This window comes from Vombatus ursinus, unplaced genomic scaffold, assembly GCF_900497805.2.
Source record: "Vombatus ursinus unplaced genomic scaffold, bare-nosed wombat genome assembly UNPS02014807.1, whole genome shotgun sequence".
Lineage (NCBI taxonomy): Eukaryota > Metazoa > Chordata > Mammalia > Diprotodontia > Vombatidae > Vombatus > Vombatus ursinus.
Genome location: NW_020954585.1, coordinates 8,893,969 through 8,915,252, shown reverse-complemented (window position 1 = coordinate 8,915,252; position 21,284 = coordinate 8,893,969). Strand labels below are relative to the sequence as shown.

At 38.7% G+C, this 21,284-nt stretch overlaps 1 protein-coding gene across 4 annotated transcripts in view; it reads left to right on the top strand.

Moving 5' to 3' along the window:
- The window catches only part of LOC114052364 (acyl-coenzyme A synthetase ACSM5, mitochondrial-like), a 66,363-nt gene extending 46,011 nt beyond the window's left edge, over positions 1-20,352 (top strand). For 3 of the 4 annotated variants that reach the window (XM_027874926.1, XM_027874924.1, XM_027874925.1), the window contains exons 5-14: positions 1,757-1,900; positions 4,912-5,065; positions 7,651-7,730; positions 9,410-9,533; positions 9,821-9,901; positions 11,065-11,166; positions 12,690-12,817; positions 12,936-13,035; positions 14,624-14,743; positions 19,503-20,352. In XM_027874926.1, the coding sequence (XP_027730727.1) occupies positions 1,757-1,900; positions 4,912-5,065; positions 7,651-7,730; positions 9,410-9,533; positions 9,821-9,901; positions 11,065-11,166; positions 12,690-12,817; positions 12,936-13,035; positions 14,624-14,743; positions 19,503-19,586 (1,117 nt within the window). In that variant the 3' untranslated portion in view covers positions 19,587-20,352. The remainder of the gene's footprint in view (positions 1-1,756; positions 1,901-4,911; positions 5,066-7,650; positions 7,731-9,409; positions 9,534-9,820; positions 9,902-11,064; positions 11,167-12,689; positions 12,818-12,935; positions 13,036-14,623; positions 14,744-19,502) is intronic. The other variant, XM_027874927.1, reaches the window with a different exon arrangement.
- Positions 20,353-21,284: the final 932 nt, after the last annotated feature.

The window sequence follows — 21,284 nt, the reverse complement described above, 5'->3', positions numbered from 1 at the left end:
GAGAGAGAGAGAGAGAGAGAGAGAGAGAGAGAGAGAGAGAGAGAGAGAGAGAGCCTTTCTGTCTCTCTTTGACTCCTTTGTGACATACACCCAATAGGTCAAAAGATATGAGTTTGGTAATTTTCTCCCCCAAAACCAACAATCCCCCCCAGAATAATTGGATCAATTTACACTTCCATCTACAGTAAATAGTGTATCTAAGGTTTGCTCTAAATCATTAATAATAAAAAAATGCAAATAAAAAAACTTTAAGGTTTTATACCATACCCAGAAAATTGGCAAAGATTAAAAAATATAGAAATCATATATGTTGGAGGGGCTAGGGGAAAACAGGCATACAGGTACACTGTTGGTAGAGCTGAGAATTAGTTGAATCATGCTGCAAGAACAGTTTAGAATTATGTTTTTTTTAAAAAGGAGACTAAAATATAGCCACATTCTTTTACCCAAAGATCCAAAGATGACTAGTAATGTGCTACTAGTCATATACCCCAAGGAAGTTCAAACAGAAATATATGCCTAAAAGTATTTAATATGTACATTATATATAAGATATATTTTATATCATAAAATTTATATTTTATGGGGAAAATATATCCCATATATACCAAAATATTCATAACACCATTTTATGTGGTAGCAAAGGATTAGAACCAAAGTTTATGCCCATAAACTGGGAAATAACAAAACAAATTGTAGTACAAATATAAAGGAATATTGCTATGCCATAAGAAATGATGAATATGAAGAACTCAGAGAAGCATACAGAGACACATGAATTGGTACAGAATAAAGTAAGCAGACCCTCCAAAAAAAAAAAAACAACATACACCATGATGACAATAATGTACATGGAAAGACTGAATATTGTGTAATTATAATGACCAAGCTTGGCTCCAAAAAAGAGACAAGAAGGTAAATCCCCCTCTTTTGCTTGCACAGGGTAGTAGACCCTGTAGTGGTTGTAGTTGTGGAACATTATAACATATAATGTCAGACTTAATTGATGTGGTAGTTAGTTTGACTCAACTGCTTTTCCCCCCCTGTATTTATTCTTTGCTACAAGGGATGAATTACAGGGAAGAGTATGGGCAAGGGATATATTTGAAAATGAATATGATATGAAAACAAAACATATCAATACAAACTAAAACTTTATGAAAGAAAAAAATTGGATGGAGCAGTGAACTCATATAAGAGAACAGTGAGAAAGAAGGCTGGAGTGCTATGGGGCAGAGATTGTAGGTGTTCCCTGAAGAATACTTTGTCTCTCCAGAGTCACCATGTCTCCTCTGCAGCCGAAATTAAACTTGGAGATTGTATCAATACTGAGAACTTATGAACTCATCCCACCTCAGGGGGATAATTTAAAATATAAATCTTATTGTCAATTTTTTATTTTTAAGATACAGTTCAGCCTATTGTGGGGAGATGATCAAAGATCTTCTACTGTTATCATAACTCTAGTCAAAGGAGGAATGAAATTTCTATATATGGCCTGTTTGCACAAAAAGCTGGTGGATGGAAACTTCTACCCAAAGGGAGGTCTTAGTGTTGAACAGAAATATGATCTAACCTTAGGAATCAAAGTGATCTTTCAGGGAAAACATGGCTCTATTATAGGTTCATATTACTAAGTACCCAGAGCTCACATCCTCCAAGGTTTGTGTAACAAATAGTTTTAAATTACCTGAGAGAAGAAGGGAGAGTTATGGTAAATTTGCATGAATATACGTGTTTGTTCTTTTTTTTTTAGGGTGGCACCTGAAGAACATAACTGTGTAAGGACTAGGAGTCAGGACCCATTGGTCATCTACTTCACCAGTGGCACCACAGGTTCACCCAAGATGCTGGAACATACCCAAGTCAGCTATGGATTGGGCTTTGCCACCTCTGCAAGGTATAGTGGAGGATGTATTGGCAGCTGAACATCAGAGTAGCAACAACCCCAGTGATAGCTTAGTTGAAATCACCAGTTTGTGCTAGGTTAACAATTCTGTGGTAGAGTGGAGGTGGAGGGAGAGAAACACGGGATTGGAAGTGGGAAGACCTAGGTTTATATCCCATCTCTGATACTTCCTACTTACATAACCTTGGGCAATTCACTTAATTTCCCCTGGGTATCAGTTTACTTATTTTTAAAAATAAGGAAGTTAGACAAGATGATTTCTGAAGTCCCTTCCAGTGCTAGATCTGTAATGATATTAAAAAAAAAAAGTCTCCAAATCTGCAAAAGGCAATAAAACTGGAAGGAAGACTTACTTGAAAGGGTGAAAAGGAAGACCAATGTGAGCCACTGTTAGGTAGATGCTGACAACAGTGTGACAGTGGTCCCAAAGTCCACAGTCTCTTAGGGAGGAGTCATCTTGCAAATAATTTTCATCATACTGACCATTAGATTCTCCAGGGTGGTCTAGTTCAACTTTTTTAGTCCTCGTGGCCTGTATTTGAGATATCTTGGACCTCTATAGGGCTATTTTTTTTGTTACTTAGTATGGTATCCTTGTTCACACATTCTTCTTCTTGTTGGACCAGTTATATCAGTTCTTAGAAGTTTGTTCACACAGACATAGATGAATTAATGGCAAAACATCCTGAACAGTCTCCTTGAGTGCTTGAGATAGCCTCATGTGGCTCATAGGCCCTGGCTTCCTGATCATGGCTCTCTGCAGCAGCCTCTTCATCCTTAACACAAAGCCAGAGACATCTCTCCCTCTCTTGTAGTTACAGAAACTTCACACAGTTATCTTTGGAATTCTCCCCAATACCAAACTGACTATTCAGCATTCACATATATTCAAATGCTATAGCCTTGGACCAATGTATTATTAATGTACATACAGTGTCACAAATAGATCCACTATGCCATTCTAATAATTAGCCAAGATTATTAGAGACATCATCTGTCTTTCTGCTTCAGCCCCATGCCACCTTTGAATCACACCTGTGGCATGTAACTAACAACTAGGATTCAAAATTTTAAAAATTCAAAATGTTCCTCATTAGATAGCTAGAGATGCTCCTCTGAAATGGACCATAGTTTTTCATATTGAATAACAGAGCTGGTGAAGAAGAAGGAGAAGTACAAGAACAAGAACAAGAAGAATTAGCACTTTACGATTTACAATGTACCTTTCATATGTTATCACAGTTGATCTTCACAACAACCAAGTGTTTAAATGACTTTCCCAGGGTCATATAACTAGTAAGTATCTAAGTTGAATTCCAGTCTTCCTGACTCCAAGTACTGTACCATTTACCTACCTTAGAGGTCAGCTGATAGCTTGCTGTCCCCATCCCTAACTATTTCTACTCCATCCAGTATCACTGGGGATGATGCTATCACTGCACTATGCTGCTGAAGACATCATCCTAGCTGCTGCTCCAAGTGATACTCTGCTTGCCAGCTTGCTTTTTTTTTCTTCATTTCCTCCATCTCTCACAGGAAGGCCTTAAACTTTCTCATTAATCTTGGTCATTGACATCATTAGAGTGTTTACTAAATAATTCCCAAACAGCTGGCTTTTTGATAATGTTAGAATGCATTGCTATTTCAGGAAATATATTGGATAATACTTTACTTTGCCAACAGCATGCTTTTATCACAGCATGTGTAGTATCTTTATCAGCACAATCAGGAATATTTCTATGACCAATAGTCTGCAGTCTGAGTCTGTTCTTGGGCGGGGGGGGGGGGGGAGCATTATCTGAGTACCTGAAAAGATAATGAAGCTATAAAATCCAACCCTCCATCACAATGATACCATAGGATCACAGATTTATACTGGAAAGGACCTAAGGCACCATCAAGCCCAACTTCCTCATTTTACAAATGAGGAAACTGTGACATCTTGGAGAGGTTATGTGACTCACTCAACTTCACACAGATACCAAGTGTCTGAGTCAGGATTTGAGCCCAGTCTAGTGCTTTTTACACCGTTTAAGCAACACTTTAGTGAAGCTTACACACAATAATGTAACACTTATAACCAATCAATTGGTCTGTCCTCTAAAAGTCACATCAGAAAAATGTAGCTATCCAATCAGTCTATTGAGGAGGGGATGAGGTGGGAAGTGAAAAATCCTCAGTGGGGCATTGCAGTATTAGATTATTACCCCCCAAACCCAGAAATCCTAGGTAAGCTCCTAAAATTGAGCCCACTCCCACTCCCTCAGTCATGACCCCTCAAAAACTATCTGATTTTGTGCATATTACCTCAGAAGGTTTACTTAACAAGATTGAGAAGTAGGATGAAGCTAGCCCATATTTATTCTGCATTTCTGACAAATACACAAACACTGTTCTTATTACACAATAACTTTGACCAAGTCAGTTTCTCTGTGTAGAATTCAGTTTTCTCCCTTTTTGGGGGGGAGAAGGAGGATAAATTAAATAATATTTGAAACTCATTTCTAGCTGAAACATGTTGGTGCTTCAGAGCCTATCAACTTTTAAATACTCAATTATTTTCCCCCCAAGATGGTATTAAGCATGGCATGTGGGAGGTCTGATGGGTCAAGATTCCATATGTCTGATGATATGACATTTTTGGCACTCCAAGAGTCATTCACTTGTAGGATTACTCCACAAGTATTTGCTGAACACTCACTGTGCTCCCAGCCCTTCTCTAGCCTCTGAATCTCCTTTTGAGAGATGGAAGGAAAGAAACAATCATTTATTATGTGCCTATTATGTAACCAGTTGGTATTCTAACCACTTTACAAGTATTAACTCATTTTATGTTCACAGCAATACTAGGAAGTAGGTGCTATTATTATTCCCATTTTACAGTTGAGGAAACTAAGACAAATAGAAGTTAATTGCATTGCTCAGGGTCACACAACCAGTAAATGACAGTCTCTACAGCTGTACTGCTGTAAAGCAAACACTCTCTTTTTCTGTGTTGTCAGGAAGTGGACAGATTTATCAGATTCTGACATCTTCTGGAACCCATCTGACACAGGCTGGGTCAAAGCTGCCTGGACTTTCTACTCTACTTGGATAACAGGAGCCTGCCTTTTCATTCACCAGCTGCCAAAAGCTGACACCAATGTGATCTTGAATGTAAAGACAGAAATTACTTTATTTATTGGATTATTGAAATTAGACGAGAAAAAGGAGAGAAAGCATTCAGACTTACTAAGTTGCAGGAGACATGGAAAAAGGCATAAGCAAAGATAAACTGATACCTTGATCTCCATAGAGAAGTGGATAGAGTATTGTATATCCATGGAGACAGGAAGACCTGGCTTTGAATTCTATCTCAGATGCTTGCTAATCTATAAGATGGTGACAATAATATCTATAGTAGCTGCCTCATAGAGTTATTGTGAGGCTTAATATTATGAGATAATATATGTAGATCACTTTACAAACATTAGAAGTCCATGTAAAAGTGAATTATGATGATCCCTAGTCAACACACATTTTAAGTCCCTTTGTAATAATGGTGATAATTTAGTGCTTCAAGGATTCTTGATATGATCAGTGTGAGAATAGCCCTCACTAATGCAAATCCACTCCCTTTCACACCTTGAGCAATGGCTAAGTGAGATACTGATGAAAAATAATTCCATCAACTGGTGGTGAACCCTCGCTAAGCAAGGCTGGTCTTAGGACAGCAAGCACATCTCTCCACCTTGAAACCTTGACAACAAGCTTGCAGCTAAAACCTTTTATATGCATCATCTCCCTCATTGGAAAGTGAACTCCTTGAAACAAGAATTCTCCTACATTTCTATCTGTATCTCCTGTACTTTGCCCACACTAAGCACGTAATTAATATTTTATTCACTTATTCATTCATTGATCTTGGACCTACTTTGAAAGCTTTTACAACTGGCTAGGACCTTCTGGAATTTGTTCCCTGCTGTTGAGAATGAATAGTCACCCCAGCACTATAATGAAGCATCAGAGTAGGAATTCAGTGAAGGAATAATCATAATGAGTCACATTATTATACGGTTTCACTGTTATAAAACATTTGATACATATTATCTCATTTGATGCTCACACTGTGAAAAAGAGAATACAAGTATCTCCATTTTTGGAGAGGGGTGAAGGGAATAAGTACTTATAGAAATATCTACTATGTGCCAGGCACTATGCTAAGCGGTTTTTACAAGTATCTTATTTGATCCTCACAACAATCCTGTGAGGTAGGCACTATTATTATCCTCATTTTGCATTTGTGGAAGCCAAGGCAAACAGAGCTTAAGTGACTTGCTCAGGGTCACACAGCTAGTAAGTGTCTGAGGTCAGATTTGAATTCAGGTCTTTCTAACTCCTTGCCTAGAACTCTGTACACTATACCACCTAACTGTCTCAGATTGTACAGATGAGGAAACTGAGTTATATAAACCACCAAGTATGAAAGAACAGGCTACAGGGCAGCTCGGTGGCGCAGTGGGTAGAGCACCGGCCCTAAAGTCAGGAGGACCTGAGTTCAAATGTGGCCTCAGACCAAACACTTGACATTTACTAGCTGTGTGACCCTAGGCAAGTCACTTAACCTCAATTGCCTAAAAAAAACAAAACAAAACAAAAAAAACCCAGGATAAAATTCTAGTTTTCATTGTCTGAAACTAGAGGATTTTTTTTCCTTTGTGTGAAATTGCCTTTTCAGAGAGGCTTCCTAAAGCCGGTGAGTTTTTAGTCAAGTCTTAAAAAGTAATGAATATGTATTTACAGAGAGGAAAGGGACCGAGGTAAGAGCCAAGATCGGGGATGGGGAACCTGCAGCCTCAAGGCCACATGTGGCTCTCTAGGCACTCAAGTGAGGCCCTTTGACTGAATCCAAACTTCACAGAACAGATCCTTATATTAAGGGGATGGCAGAAAGCAGACCATCCACAGGAAGAATGGAATCAAGGTATAAGAATGTATATCTGTTTTCCTTGGTGAACTCTATTTCCTGTCATTCCACAATTCAAAATGAGTAATTCAAGTAAATTAACTTCAACAAGCATTTATTAAGCACCTACTACATACAAAGCAATGTAGGATCAGATAGTCATATAGAAAAATAGGGTCCTGGGTCTGAAACTTACTGGAAAGTACCTTAAAGACTTTAGTCTTACTGGAAAGTACTTTAGAGATCTAGCCTAACCCAATAGTTTTGAACATAAGAAAAACGAGACCTCAAGGGTAAAATTGACTTGCCAAGGTAACACAGAAAGCTAGAGACAAATGGAACTAGAACATGGGCATCATGTATTCTAGACCACGGTTCTTTCATTAGACCTCCCCACCAAAGGAGTTTCCAGCAAGGAAATATCAGGTTCAATATTTACCTACAATAATCAGAACCCCGACTGACAACTCTCAATTATCCAGGATTAAAGTACCTAATGTGTAGATTCTCAGGTCCTTTGACTGCTACACCTTCTCCTTCCTGTTCTTATGCCTTCCACCCTCCTTAATACATCTTCAAAAAGGGTGGGAAATAAAAACAAAAGCCAACTACATTGCTCCTTAATCAGCAACCCAGAGAAGGTTTTGACAGAAGAGTTGGTACCCACACTGGCTGGATATAGAGAAGGGACCCATCCCAATCATCCTTGCCTCTGGCACCCTGATAAAGATAACCTAGCCATTTTTTCCTTTGGACCCAAGGTTTAGTGACCTTTCAATATTTCCTACCTATTTAGACACTCTGCCAAATGCCAATCACCACCTTCTGTTGTGTTCCAACCATGTTCCAGATGCTTGTACAACATGACTTGACCAGGTAACTCTTTTCCATTCCATATTTATGTGTACACAACACACACACACACACACACACACACACACACACACACACAAATATATATATATACAGAATAGACCAGACATCACTCAAGACACCCTGAAGATATGGACTCCAGTTTCCTAAGATAATTGACCTGCATTGTGTCCATCTTTTAGTGGCTCAGAGAGACTTGAAAGGGTTCCTGTAGACTGAGGCTTTTTAGTAGGGTTCCATTGGCTTTGATGGTGCTAATGAGGCCAAAGTGGGTTCAGTTAACACTCATATAAGCTATATGGTTTTGCCCAGAGAAATTTCCTTCTCAGCCACAGCCAGTGAGTGCACAAAGCATCAGTGTTAGCCAGTGTAGTGTTATTTGGGTATATGAAGGATGAGCCACTTCAAACAAATCGTTGCTTCCCCTGATGGTCACCTAGAGGGTACTTCCTCTTTGGTTCCTCAAGTTAGCCTTCAGGGAAAGGAGCCTTTTTGTGTCTCTTCTGAAATTTCTGACCTCAACTTTTTGTGGGGTGCCTCTTCTCTTTCTTTATATGCCATTTGTAAGAAGTGTAACTTCTATTAATGCTCCACAAATATATAGTAGATTCTGAATTGGCGCTTTGTGAATTACCTCCCATAAGAATTGCCTGCTCTGAGGGGCAACACCATTGCTGAATCCTTGATAAGCCTTTAATAATCCTATTCTTCCGGTAATAATTTGCTCATGCAATGCCTAGGAAAAGAGTAATTGAAATGGTTGCTCTGACCCATACCCCCTCTAAATAAAAATATTCACAAGTGGCCTTCACTTTGGATCCATGCAAAATATTGTGTGTAAATTAATCTTAACTTCTAGATTCACTGAGGGAGCATATTATTTAAAGGATCCCTGTGGTAAAGTCTTCATTAAAACTCATAGAGAAGATCATGAAGACATCATAGAAAGTACCATAGATCAAGAGCTAGAAAGGACTTAGAGAATGTTCAGTCCAATTCCCTCATTTTATAGGTAAGGAAATTGAGGTCCAGAATGTGACTTGCCCAAGTTTCAAATTAGAAAGCAGTAGAAGACTTTCCTGGCCTTGAAACACATTGAACTAGATGACCTTGGAATACCCTTCCAACTTTGTGATTGTATGATTCCTATTTTTAAAATGTTGTGGTATTGTTGTGTTGTTTCAGTCATGTCTCCGTGACTCCATTTTGGGTTGTCTTGACAAAGATACTGAAGTTGTTTGCCATTTCCTTTTCCAGCCCATTTTATAGATGGGGAACTGAGTCAAAGAGGGTTAAGTGACTTGTCCAGGGTCACACAGTTATTAAGTGTCTGAGGCTGGATTTGAACTCAGGTCCTCCTAACTCCAGGGCCATTGCTTTATCCACTACACCACCTAGCTGCCCCACATCTAACAAGTTGGGTTTTTTTAAAATATTGTCTGTTGGAATTTTTTTATTATTCACAAAACTGTTTCTTTTCATCAGCATTAACCTACTCCTTAGGCAGCAAACTCATAGGTTATAAAGATGGAGACTCAAGAACCCTTAAAGGTCAGCAGATGGGGACCCAGGGGGGTTACATCTTGTGAAGTGTGGGCAGGATCCCATGCTATCACCATGGATAGCATACATCCCATACTAAGTCCCTAACTAGAGCCATCTTCTCTTCCTCCTCAACAAAGGTACAAGTTTAAGAGCCTGAGGCACTGTGTAACAGGAGGAGAGACCCTCAATCCTGATGTGAGAAAAAAATGGAAGAGTCAGACAGGTCTGGAGTTGCATGAAGGCTATGGCCAGTCTGAAACTGTAAGTTGCTGCTGAATCCTTGAACCTCAAATGAGGATTGTCCCACTGGCTCCCTCAGATTCTGAATAAACATTTCTGGATCATAGAATTCTCCCCAGCCCTTCCTATCCTGAGTACTGATGGGTCTGATCAGTTCCCATCTTACATTATGATCTCTTGAACATCTAATAATTTTTCCATCTCTTCACTGCCCTAAAATTTCACCATTAAGATTACATTATTTTATGTTCATAATAGAATACACCATATGTGGCAAGTGCTCTTACCTGGCATTAATTTCTCTCCAGGTTTTGATCTGTGCCAATCAAAAAGGCATGAAAATCAAGTCAGGTTCCATGGGGAAAGCTGTTCCACCCTATGATGTCCAGGTAAGAAACTTATGTCCCAACTAGATAGGGGTTAGTTTGAGAGAGAATTAGATGTACGGGTCTAAGACTGCAGCACAAAAAGCATCCCAGACTTGACAGTCAAAATATCTAGGTTTCAGTACTGACTCTCTCATTTACCAACTCTATGACCGTATCATTTAATGTCTCTGAGACTCAATGTAAAATGGAGATAGTAAACTATTGAAATCTTAGGCATGTTGAGAACTAGGGAAAGAAGAATCTCACTGTACTCAGCTCTGGTCAGACCACATCTAAAGTGTTGTTCTGGAGGCTATTATAGGAAGGAAATTGATGGACCAGAGATCATTGGGGTTGCTAGGATGGTGAAGGGCCTAATAATCATGGTCTTGTGAATTCATTGAAGGATATGTTTGATATAGAGAAGAGAAGACTTAGAGGGAGACATCATAACTGTCTTCAAGTATTTGAAAGGCTGTCACTTGGAAGAAGAATATGACTGTTTGGGCCCAGAGAGCAAAACACAGAATGATGTGTGGAAGGTTTGTTGTTAAGGAATTGGAACTATCCAAATGCAAAATGGAGGTTGCCTAGGAGATGTACTGGATTACCTATCACCAGAACTCTTCAAGCAAAAACTGAATGTCCATTTGTTAAGTACCTTGTATGGGGAATTCTTCTTTGGGTTAGTCTAAGATGACTTCACAGGGCAGCTAGGTGGCCCAGTGGATAGTCAGGAAGACTCATTTTCCTGAGTTCAAATCTAACCTCAGACACTAGCTGTGTGACCCCGGTCAAGTCACTTAACCCTCTTTGCCTTGGTTTCCTCAACTGTAAAATGAGTTGGAAAAAGAGATGGCAAACCACTTCAGTATCTTTGCCAAGAAAACTCCAAATAGGTTGTGAAGAGTCAAACGTGACTGAAATGACTGAACAACTAGATGGCTTTGCAGGTCCCTGCCAGTTCTGAGATTGTGTTATTATTTCTTTTTACCGCACAGCATTATTGCAGGGAAAATACTTTGTAAACAACCAAACACAATTGAGATGTAAGTTGTTGTTATTATTGTTGTTGCTGTTGTTAAGAGCAGGTTTTATGTTGAGTGCACCTATGCTGGGTCTGCAGGAGCATTTTGATTTTCCCAAGTCCATTAGTTGCCTTTGTGCCTCATTCTTCATCTCAGATTGTAGATGATGAAGGCAACATCCTTCCTCCAGGAAAAGAGGGTAACATTGGCATCAGGATCAAACCAAAGCAGCCCTTCTGTTTCTTCACAGGCTACTTGGTAAGTAAACTTTTTGTAAATAAGCAGCATTAGAGGCAACCAAAAAGTTTTATTTATATCTTTTGTTTTTAGCTTCATATACACATATCCCTCCCCTCTCTCCTTCCCTAAGAGTTGCCCCTCATAACAAAGGGGAAAAGTGGGAGGGGATAGTTCAACAAAACTAACACATCAGCACATGCATATTTCACACCCATAATTGTTTTCCCCACCTCTGTAAAGTGAAGGAGGTACATTTGTTTTCTCTTTTCCGCAGGGCCAAATTTGATTATTATAATTACAGAGTGTTCAGTTTCTTTTTTGATGTTTTTCTTTCCATTTTCATTGTGCTTTCCTCATCCTGATTACTTCTCTTTGCATCAGTTCATGTATAAGTCTTCCCATGCTTCTCTGTATTCTCCATATTCATAATTTCTTACTGCACAATATTTCATTGCATTCATATGCCATAATTTGTTTAGTTATTTCCTAATCAATGGGCATGTGCTTTATTTCCAGTTCTTTGTTACTATAAAAAGAAAAAGCACTGCTATGAATATTTTAGTGAACATAAAACCTTCCTTTCTTTTTTCTTTTGACCTTCTTGAGGTACACACCTAGCAATGTGATCTATGGGTCAAAGGGTATGAAAATTTTAGTCATTTCCAAATTGCTTTCTAGAATGATTGGCCCAATTCGCAGTGGTGTACTAGTTTTCTAACAACCCTTCCAACATTGACTATTCCTATCTTTTACTATTTTTCACCAAATTTGCTACATTATTTTGATGTAATTTCCCTTACTTCTTTAGATTCCCTTAGATTTTGAGTGATTTTTCATAAGGCTATTCACATGTTGAAAATTTTTTTAGAACTTCTGCTAATATAGGATTAATTTTTTTAAGAATTATGTGCATGTGCTCAAGCAAAAGGTTCCTGGTCAAAGGAGCTGGAATTGCCCCAGACTTCCTTTGGGAGATTTTAGATTTACAGCTTGAAGGGGCCTATCCCTTCCCTATAGGCTTCACTAATTGACATAGAATCATCTAATCCAACTCCTTCATTTTACAAATAAGGAAATTGAATGCCAGAGAAGTTATGTGACTTGCCCAAAAGTTACACAAAGTTACACAGTTACACAGATAGGTTCTCTGATTCCAAAGTCAGCTTCTGATTTCCACTGTACCAGACTTCCTCCCTTCAAGAGACAGTCATACATGCTAGAGACAGAAGGCTGAACTAAGTGATCTCTCAAAGCTCATTCTATTTTATGATGCTCTGGTTTCAGGGGATAACTATTCCCTGCTAAGAATCTCCTATTGCGGGAGTAGAAATTCACACAGCAGCAGTTTCAACTCTGCATCTTGGTTACCCTTTGTTAATTATTAAAACAAGCAGATCACCAGCTTAGAGGAGCAACTGTCCTGCCCAAACTTACTTGAACAGTAACCTGGCCAGTACTAATCAGCCCAGCACAAAAGTATGCCAACACTTTAGAGTCATGCCAAGGATGTCCTTTCTTCAATTTTTATTATGTACGACCAGGGCAATGCTGAGAAAACAGCCTCTTGCAAACAGGGGGACTTTTACATCACTGGGGACCGTGCCCACATGGATGAAGATGGTTACTTCTGGTTTAAGGGAAGAGCTGATGATGTGATCAATTCTTCAAGGTAAAGATGTTGGTTGCTGCTTGTCTTTTCCTGGGTCTCTGGATTTTAGGTATGATGGTGGGTTGTGGGTCGAACATTGGGACAGTATATGTTGAAAAGGTCCATTTTTCTCTTCCAGTTACCGAATTGGACCTTTTGAAGTAGAAAGCGCCCTGTCAGAACATCCTGCCGTTGTTGAGTCCGCTGTGGTCAGCAGTCCAGACTCCATCAGGGGAGAGGTAATATAGCAGGTTCCAGACTCAGTCTCCATCAGGGGCCTGCATTGGTAGAATATATGACTCATTTGTGTCATGATGCACCAAGATGTCTACTTGTCCCCGAATACTTCTCACTCAATCCCAAATCCCTAGTGTCAGTATCTTAAATTCCACCATTAGAGGTTCATTCTTTTGTTTGAAATCTTCCCCTTTTGTATCCAATTTTCGAAAGCAAATACCTCCCTCCCCCAAAAAAAACACTGTTCCATGTTTCTTACAATGATTGTGCAAAAGGTCTTTACGTAATCAACATTATTTTGTGGTTTCCTTTAGCTTATGATTATGAATTTTCTTTAAAAACCAAAGATATAAAAGATGTTTCTCTGCTATTTTGAATAATTTAACCCTTTACCTTAAATTTGCTTATCAATTTGCAGCTTATTTTGGTATATGGTATGTCAATTTAACCTCTTTATCCATGCTCATTAAAAATGTATAGTTTTAAAGCAAAAAAAAAATTAACATTAAATTCCTGGCACTTTCAGTTCAATTCAACATATATCTATTTAATACTTACTTTTTGCAGTGGGCCAGTTTAACCCTGAAAAATTTAGATAGGACAGTCCCTGCCCTCATTAAGATTACAGTCTAGGAAGGATATATGAAGCACATGCTATGCAAATAGAATGAAACATAAGTGAATAAATAAGATACATATAAAGGGCTGTGAGATTGAGTAGAAAAAGTTCATAGTTGACTGAAGGAACCATGGAAAGCTTCATGGAGGAGTTGACATAAATTGAGTTTTGTTTAGTGAGTCAATAAGCATTTAATAAAGATTCCCATGTGCCAGGCACTATGTTAAGCACTGGGGATACAAAGATATTAAAAACATAATCCTTTTCTAAGTACTCACATTCTAAAAGAATATAAGTGTGGCTTTCAGGCATGGAGAACAGCAGGCAGTAAAAGGATTGAAGCCTGTAAATAAATGTCAATATAGTTATTCACACTTTAGTGTGGATTAGTTCATCATATGAGGAAAGGCTTTGGGAGATGATTGTGAACAAAGCAAAAACTCTGAAAAAAGAGGAAAGAAATGTATTAACATAAGAATGAGCATTAGGAAGAGAGCTCTGTTGTACTTTGGTTGCCCAATAACCCCCCTGGAAAGTTTTATCTTCCCTAAGTGGTGCCCCATAATCTCCTTCAGGTAATTATCTCATTTGAAATTAATATAGCCCTGAGGTGTTTTGATTGACTCAGTGCATTTCCCTCCCAGAGGTATGTGCTTCTTAACAGGGATATGGCAACTCTAATAGAGGATTCTTAGGCATTAGTTTCCAAAAAAAAGTATGGAAACAAGAGGGGCTTCCAATATCTTTTAAGTCTTACTCATAAGCAGCCACTGACTCCATCAATATAGGCTCAAACAGGTAGAATAGAATATTGGTTCCAGGATGGGATGAATCAAAGGGATGGAATGGACCTTTTTATGTGGGCTGGTGAATATTTGGAAATTTTTTAAAAGGCTGATTTAAGGGACAGAGATCAAGGGTTTCATTTTCTTAGTAAAACAGGTGGTGACATTATGGATTTCCCTATACAGGTGGTAAAAGCTTTTGTAGTTTTAAATCAAGATTTTATCAACCAAGACCCAGGGGAACTGACTCGGGATCTGCAAGAGCATGTCAAAAGATTGACAGCACCATACAAGTACCCCAGGAAGGTGAGTTTCCTGGAGAACTAGGAACCACCATCTTCTGGAGGTTGGGACAAGGGAGTGAGATAGAGGCAAGGCTTACCTACATTCACAACCAATGAAAAACTGAGAGAATATTTTTAAAGGAAAAGGAAAGAGAAGAAGGGAATGGAGAAGGGGAAGGGAAAGAAAACAGAAAACTCCCTCTCTGACCAAACCCAAGCAAAGCAAACATTGATAATGTGACTATAAAAATTATCCAAGCTACAATAAGAGAAACTGAGGCAGAGCTCTGAGCCAATGGCACTTTATTAAAGGGTCCATGGTCCCCTCTAATGAAGTGGACAATAATTTATGCTGGCTCTATTGGCCTTCCTTGTACAATGGGAATCCTCAGAAGATGAAAATCTGCTTTCTAAGGTCCATGAGGAGTTTCCTACTCTGATGAAATCACAGGTCTGTGTTGTTTCTTTTGTTAAACCACTGCCCAATGGTTTGGTGATCAATCACTTAATATTGATTAGCCAGCCATCTCTAGCATAATGACATAGCATAATAACAAAAGCCACTCAGGTAGGCTGTTTTATTTGTTTTCACAAAGCACTTTCATCATCTCCTTTAAACTTCATAATTATCCTGGGAGATAGGTAGAACAGGAATAATGATCTCTATTTTACAAGTGACAAAACATTAACTGCCATTTATCTAGCAGCTTAACATTGGCAAAGAGGCTTATGTTATTTCATTTGATTCTCACAGCAACTCTGTGAGGTAAATAGTACTAAAGACGAGAAAACTGAAGCTGAGAGAGGTAACTTCATGGGTTCATAGATTTAGATCTGGAAGGGGTCTTACAAGCCATTTTGTCTAACCGCCTAATGTTACAGATGAGGATCTTTTTATGAAAGGTTAAGTACCTTGGCAAATAGAGCTAGAGTTTTAACTGAGGTTCTAAAATTCCAAATCCAGCATTTCCACTTAACTAATTTTGCCATGATCACACACAATCCGAGGTTAGATTTTAACCCAAGTCTTCCTGTATTTGGTATAGCACACTCTTCCTTTTAAACACTGTATCTCTTATAAAGGTAAGTCCTAGAGAATCAGAATCAGGTCTAGAAAAATCTCCTGACTCCCAGACCCCAAACTCTTTCGCTGTACTCTAATGTTTCTTTCTATATCATAATGGTGGAATCAATGGTTTTGAGATTAGCAAGTTAAGGGGGCTAGAAGCTATGCAACCACCTTGCCCAGAATTTAAGCTTATGCTCCTCTAATCTATAAAATGACTGGTACCAGCATTTTTCCATATAAAACACATAGAGTAGAAGTAGAATAGAGTCTTCAAACTCTAGACCAGTGAGTTCAACTCTGGTTTCTGGAGAAATTCTAGAATGAATCATTAAAGAAATAGATGATGAATATCTAGAAAGGAAACAGTGACTTTAAGGAGCTAACATGACTTCATCAAGAACAAAATATGCCAGATTAACCTTCTATATAAGGGTTGGAGTGGGGTAAGAGATAGGAAGGCAACAAGCATTTATTAAGTGCCTACTATGTTCCAGGCACTGCATTAAGGGGGTTATAGATATTATCACAATTGATCCTCATAACAACCAATGGAGGTAGGTGCTATTAAGATCCCTATTTTATAGTTGTAGAAACTCAGGCAGGCAGAGGTTAAGTGACTTGCCATAGGCTAGTGGGTATCTGAGGCCGGATTTGAATTCAGATCTTCCTGAACCCAGGCCCAGTTGTCTATCCACCATATCACTTAGAATCCTCAGGAATTCTGCGGGTAGTTTAACAGATCTTAGCATTTAATGAAGTATCTCATACTATTATTGTGGGGAAAATGGAGAAATGTAGACTATGTGATAATGAAAGATTCAAAGCTTCAGTGAACAGAGCTGAGACTGGAATCAGGAAGACCTGAAGTAAAGAATCCCATTGACATTTTATTTGCCTCATCATATTATTGAATCGTACGGAGCTTGCAGTCTCCTAAAACTAGGTGTTCTCCAAACAAATCTCTCTTTAACTATAACCTATCTTATACTTGTGAGGTTGATTTTTTTTTTAAATCCAAAGCACATGAATTTACATTAATCACTTTTGAATTCCATTTTATTGTACTCTGTCCAGTGCTTTATATGGCAGGTAAGTGGTACAGTGGATAGAGTGCCTGGCCTGGAGTCACGAAGACCTGAGTTCAAATCCAGCCTAAGACACTTAATAGCTGTGTGACCCTGGGCATGTCACTTAACCTCTGTCTGCCTCAGGTTCCACAAATGTAAAATGGGGAAAATAATACCACCTAACTTCCAGGGTTGTTAAGAGAATCAAATGAGTTAACATATGTAAAGGGGATTGCAAACTTTAAAGGGTGGTAGTAGTAGTAGTAGTGGTAGTACTAGTACTAGTACTAGTAGTAGTGGTAGTACTAGTAGTAGTAGTAGTAGTAGTAGTAGTACTAGTAGTAGTAACAGGAGCAGTAGTAGTTATTGTCATTGTTGTCATCCTTTTCTATTCCTTAGTGTTCAGTTGTGAGTGTCATAGTTTAAGGAAGACATTTATAAGACATAAAGTGTCCAGACGAAGGAAAGCAGGATAATGAAGGGCTTTGGTCATATAGCATCTGTGAATCTGTTGAATGAACAAGATCAGTTTAGCCTAAGGAAGACCAAGGGAATATGAAAGCTGTTTTCAAATATTTAAAGAGCTCTCTTGGGGAGAAGGGATCAGACTTGTACTGTTTGGCCCCATAGAGTAGAAACAGTCCCTCGATAAACATTTATTAAGTGCCTACTATGTGCCAGGCAGCATGCTAAACACTGGGGATACAAAGACAGGCAAAGGACAATCCCTGTTCTCAGGGAGCTCATGATGTAATTGGGGAGACAACACGCAAACAACTATGTATAAACAAGCTACATACAGTATAAATAAGAAACGATCAACAGAGAGCAGGCATGAGAATGAAGGAGCATCTAAAAAGGCTTCCTATAAAAGATGAGATTTTAGCTGGGAGTTGAAGAAAGCCAAGGAAGCCAAGAAGCAGAGATGAGGGGGGAGAACATTCCAGGTATGAGTGGTAACCAGTGAAAATAACTCAAATAAGGAGACTGTCTTATCTGAGGGGCAGCAAGGAGGCCAATGTCACAGGATGTAAGAAATAAAGAGGATGGTAAAGATGGAGTGATAAGGTATAAATAAGGTGAAAGAAGACCTGAGAGGTGGGATGGGGGGCAGGTTATGAAGGGTTTTGGAAGCCAAAGGATATACTTGATCCTGAAGGTGATAGGGAGCCATTGGAGTTTATTGAGTAGTGAGGATGGGTTGGCATGGTCAGGAAGACCACTTTGACAGCTGGATGAAGAATGGATTACCAGCCAGCAAACTACTGTAATAGTCTAGGTATAGATGATGAGGGCCTGCCCAGGGTATCAGCAGTATCAGAGGACAGAAGAAAATGCATACAAGAGATGTTATAAAGGTAAAATTCATCAACCTTAGAAACAGATTGACTATGGGAAGTGAGAGAGAAAATGAGGGGTCCAAGATGACACCTAGGTTGCAAGCTTGGTGACTGGGAGGATCATAGCATCCTCTACAATAATAGTGAAATTGGGAAGAAGGGAGGGTATGAGGGGAAAGATAATAAGTTTGGGACATGTTGAGTTTGAGATAATTTCAAGGATATCCCGTTCAAAATATCTAATAAGAAGTTGGAGATGTAAGACTGGAGGGCAGTAGAGTGGTTAAGGCTGGAAAAGTAGATCTGAGAATCATCAGCATAGAGAATGACCATTGAGTCCATAGGAGCTAATGAAATCACCAAGTGGAACAGTATAAAGGAAGAAGAGAAGAAAACCCAGTTCAGAGGCCTGTGGGATAATCAAAGTTAGCAGACATGATTCAGCAAAGGAAACTGATATGTAGCCATCTCCTTTAGGCAAAAGGAGAGGCAGGCGAGAGGAATGTGAAAATTTAGAAGAGAAGTATCAAGAAGAGGATCATTAACATTATCAAGGTCTGCAAGAAAACTAGGAGCAGGTGCTAGTTGCAAATAAGCAAATTTAAGATTGATGTTAGGAAAATTTTTCCTAACAATTTAGACTGTCCAAAACTGGAATGAGCTACTCTCAAGAGGGGGGTTCCCCCTTTTTCATCTATTTACTTATGGGAAGTATTTTTATTTTTAATTAGGTGGAATTTGTCCAAGCACTGCCAAAGACAGTCAGTGGGAAGATTCAAAGGAGCAAATTAAGAAAGAAAGAGTGGGGGAATTAAGATGGAGTTGGAGAAGTTTCTTATTGGCCTTCAAGCAGAGATATATGACAACTTAGATATGGGGTAATAGAGATTCCTTTTAGATACAGGTTGTACTAGGTGTACTTGATATTTTTTCCGATGCTCAAATTCTGTGATCCAGAATCAAATTCTGAAAATACTCAGCTCTTTAACATCCTCCCATCAAGATCAGGTGTGGCCAGATGATCTTTTTCTAACTTCCCAGGATCAGAATGATTTAACACAATCAAAAAATATTTAAGTGTGTGTCAGGCACCATGCTAGATGCTGGGTAGACAGGTACAAAGAATGAAACAATCTCTATTTCATTCAAGTGAACTCACAATATTAAAATGAGTCGATCACATTGTTCCCCAACACATTGCTTCCAGTTACCTGCCCCTCTCCCTCCTTAGCTCAGTATTGAGTCCATTGAGGGAAGCCAGAATTTTTCATCTATTTACTTACTAATATTTTTATTTTTAATTAGGTGGAATTTGTCGAAGCACTGCCAAAGACAGTCAGCGGGAAAATTCAAAGGAGCAAATTAAGAAAGAAAGAGTGGGGGAATTAAGATGGAGTTGGAGAAGCTTCTTATTGGCCTTTCAGCATTCCTTGCAGAGGCTTTGGCTTGATCTTCCCCTCAACTTTAAGAATGTCTGAGTTCTATGAAATGAGAAGCCTGCCCATGATATGCTTCCAAGAATCTTCTTAGAAATGAGCCCTCTGAATAGCCTGGGTGTGGATTGTGCTAATGTTCAAAATAGCATCTCATAACAATAATAGCTCACATTTATGTAATACTCTAGGTTTTATAAATTGCTTTAGTCACAATAGCCCTCTGATATATGTAGTGCAAAGATGATTATTCCCATTTTACAGAGAAGGAAACAGACTCTGTGAACTGAAGTGAGAAATATAACTAGAACTCATTAACAAGGCAAATTCAATTGATAAAGGTGGGGAGGTTTGGCTGGCAGGTGGGGACAGGGGGACAGTGCATGCCTTGAGAACCAAGATAGCATTCCAAAAGTGACAATAGTCACAACAAGAGAGGGGGCAGCACCCCCCAAGAGTCCAAGTTAGCTGGGAGGTCAGCTGGGCCCCAGTAGAGGAGTGCCAAGACAATGAAAGTGGGAAACTCAAAGTAGCTACATCACGTCTTGGGAACAGTGTGGAAGACTTTGAGGAATAGTTCAGGTATTGCTATCACCATGAGAGAAAGTACCTCCATCCTCCCTTAAACTGGAATCCAATAATAAATTGTTTACAAGAGACACACTTGAAACAATACAATGATCCAAGACAATTCCAGAGAAACCATGATGAAAAAATTCTTTTCACCTCAAGAGAAAGAACTAATGAATTCTGAATACAAATTGAAGTATAATTTTCTCACGTTCTTTATTTTTCTTGTTTTTAAAAACTGTGGCTAACATAAAAATATGTCTTATATGATTTCACATGTATAATTGATGTCATATTGCTTGCTTTAGTGTATAAGGGAGGGTGTGGGAGGGAGAGAATTTGGAACTCAAAATTTAAAAATAAAAGAATGTTTAAAATAAATAAATAACAAAAAATTTTAAAAAGAATTATATAGAATCAGAAGGTTTTAAAAAATCTTCCTAACTCTCTCTTCTTTTTCAATGCTAAGAGTTCTGGAAATAGTTAAATACTCCTGCTGCCTCCAATTCTTCCTCCTCTCACTTTTCAACCCCTTGCAACCTGGCTTGTGATCACATTGCTTGACTTAAATTGCTTCATTTAAGTTTACAATTACCCCTTAGCTGCCAAATATAATGACTCTTTCTCAGTTCTTAACCATATAGATTTTTCTGCAGCTTTTGACATTCATAGCAAATAGAGTGATGAACTTGACACCGTGAAGATCTGAGTTCAAGCCCTGCCTCTGATATTTACAAACTGTCTGACCTCTGGCAAATCACTTAAATTCTTTAAGCCTCAATCTCCTTACCTATAAAATGGGGATAATATTTGTACTAACCTCATGGGATTATCATAAGGGTCAAATGAGATGTTTTATAGGGCACCTTGAAAACCATAAAGCAAAATATCAGTGCCAGTTATGATTGATCATTCCCTCTATTGGCTTTCAGGATTATTCTGTCCTGCTTCTCTGACTACTCCTCTTTAATCTTCTTTGCTGATTCATCATTTCTTGACGACTAATTGTGGGTGTCTCCAAGGGCTCTGCCTTGAGACTTCTTCTCACTCCAAGCTTTCTTTCTAGGTGATCTAATCTGCGCTC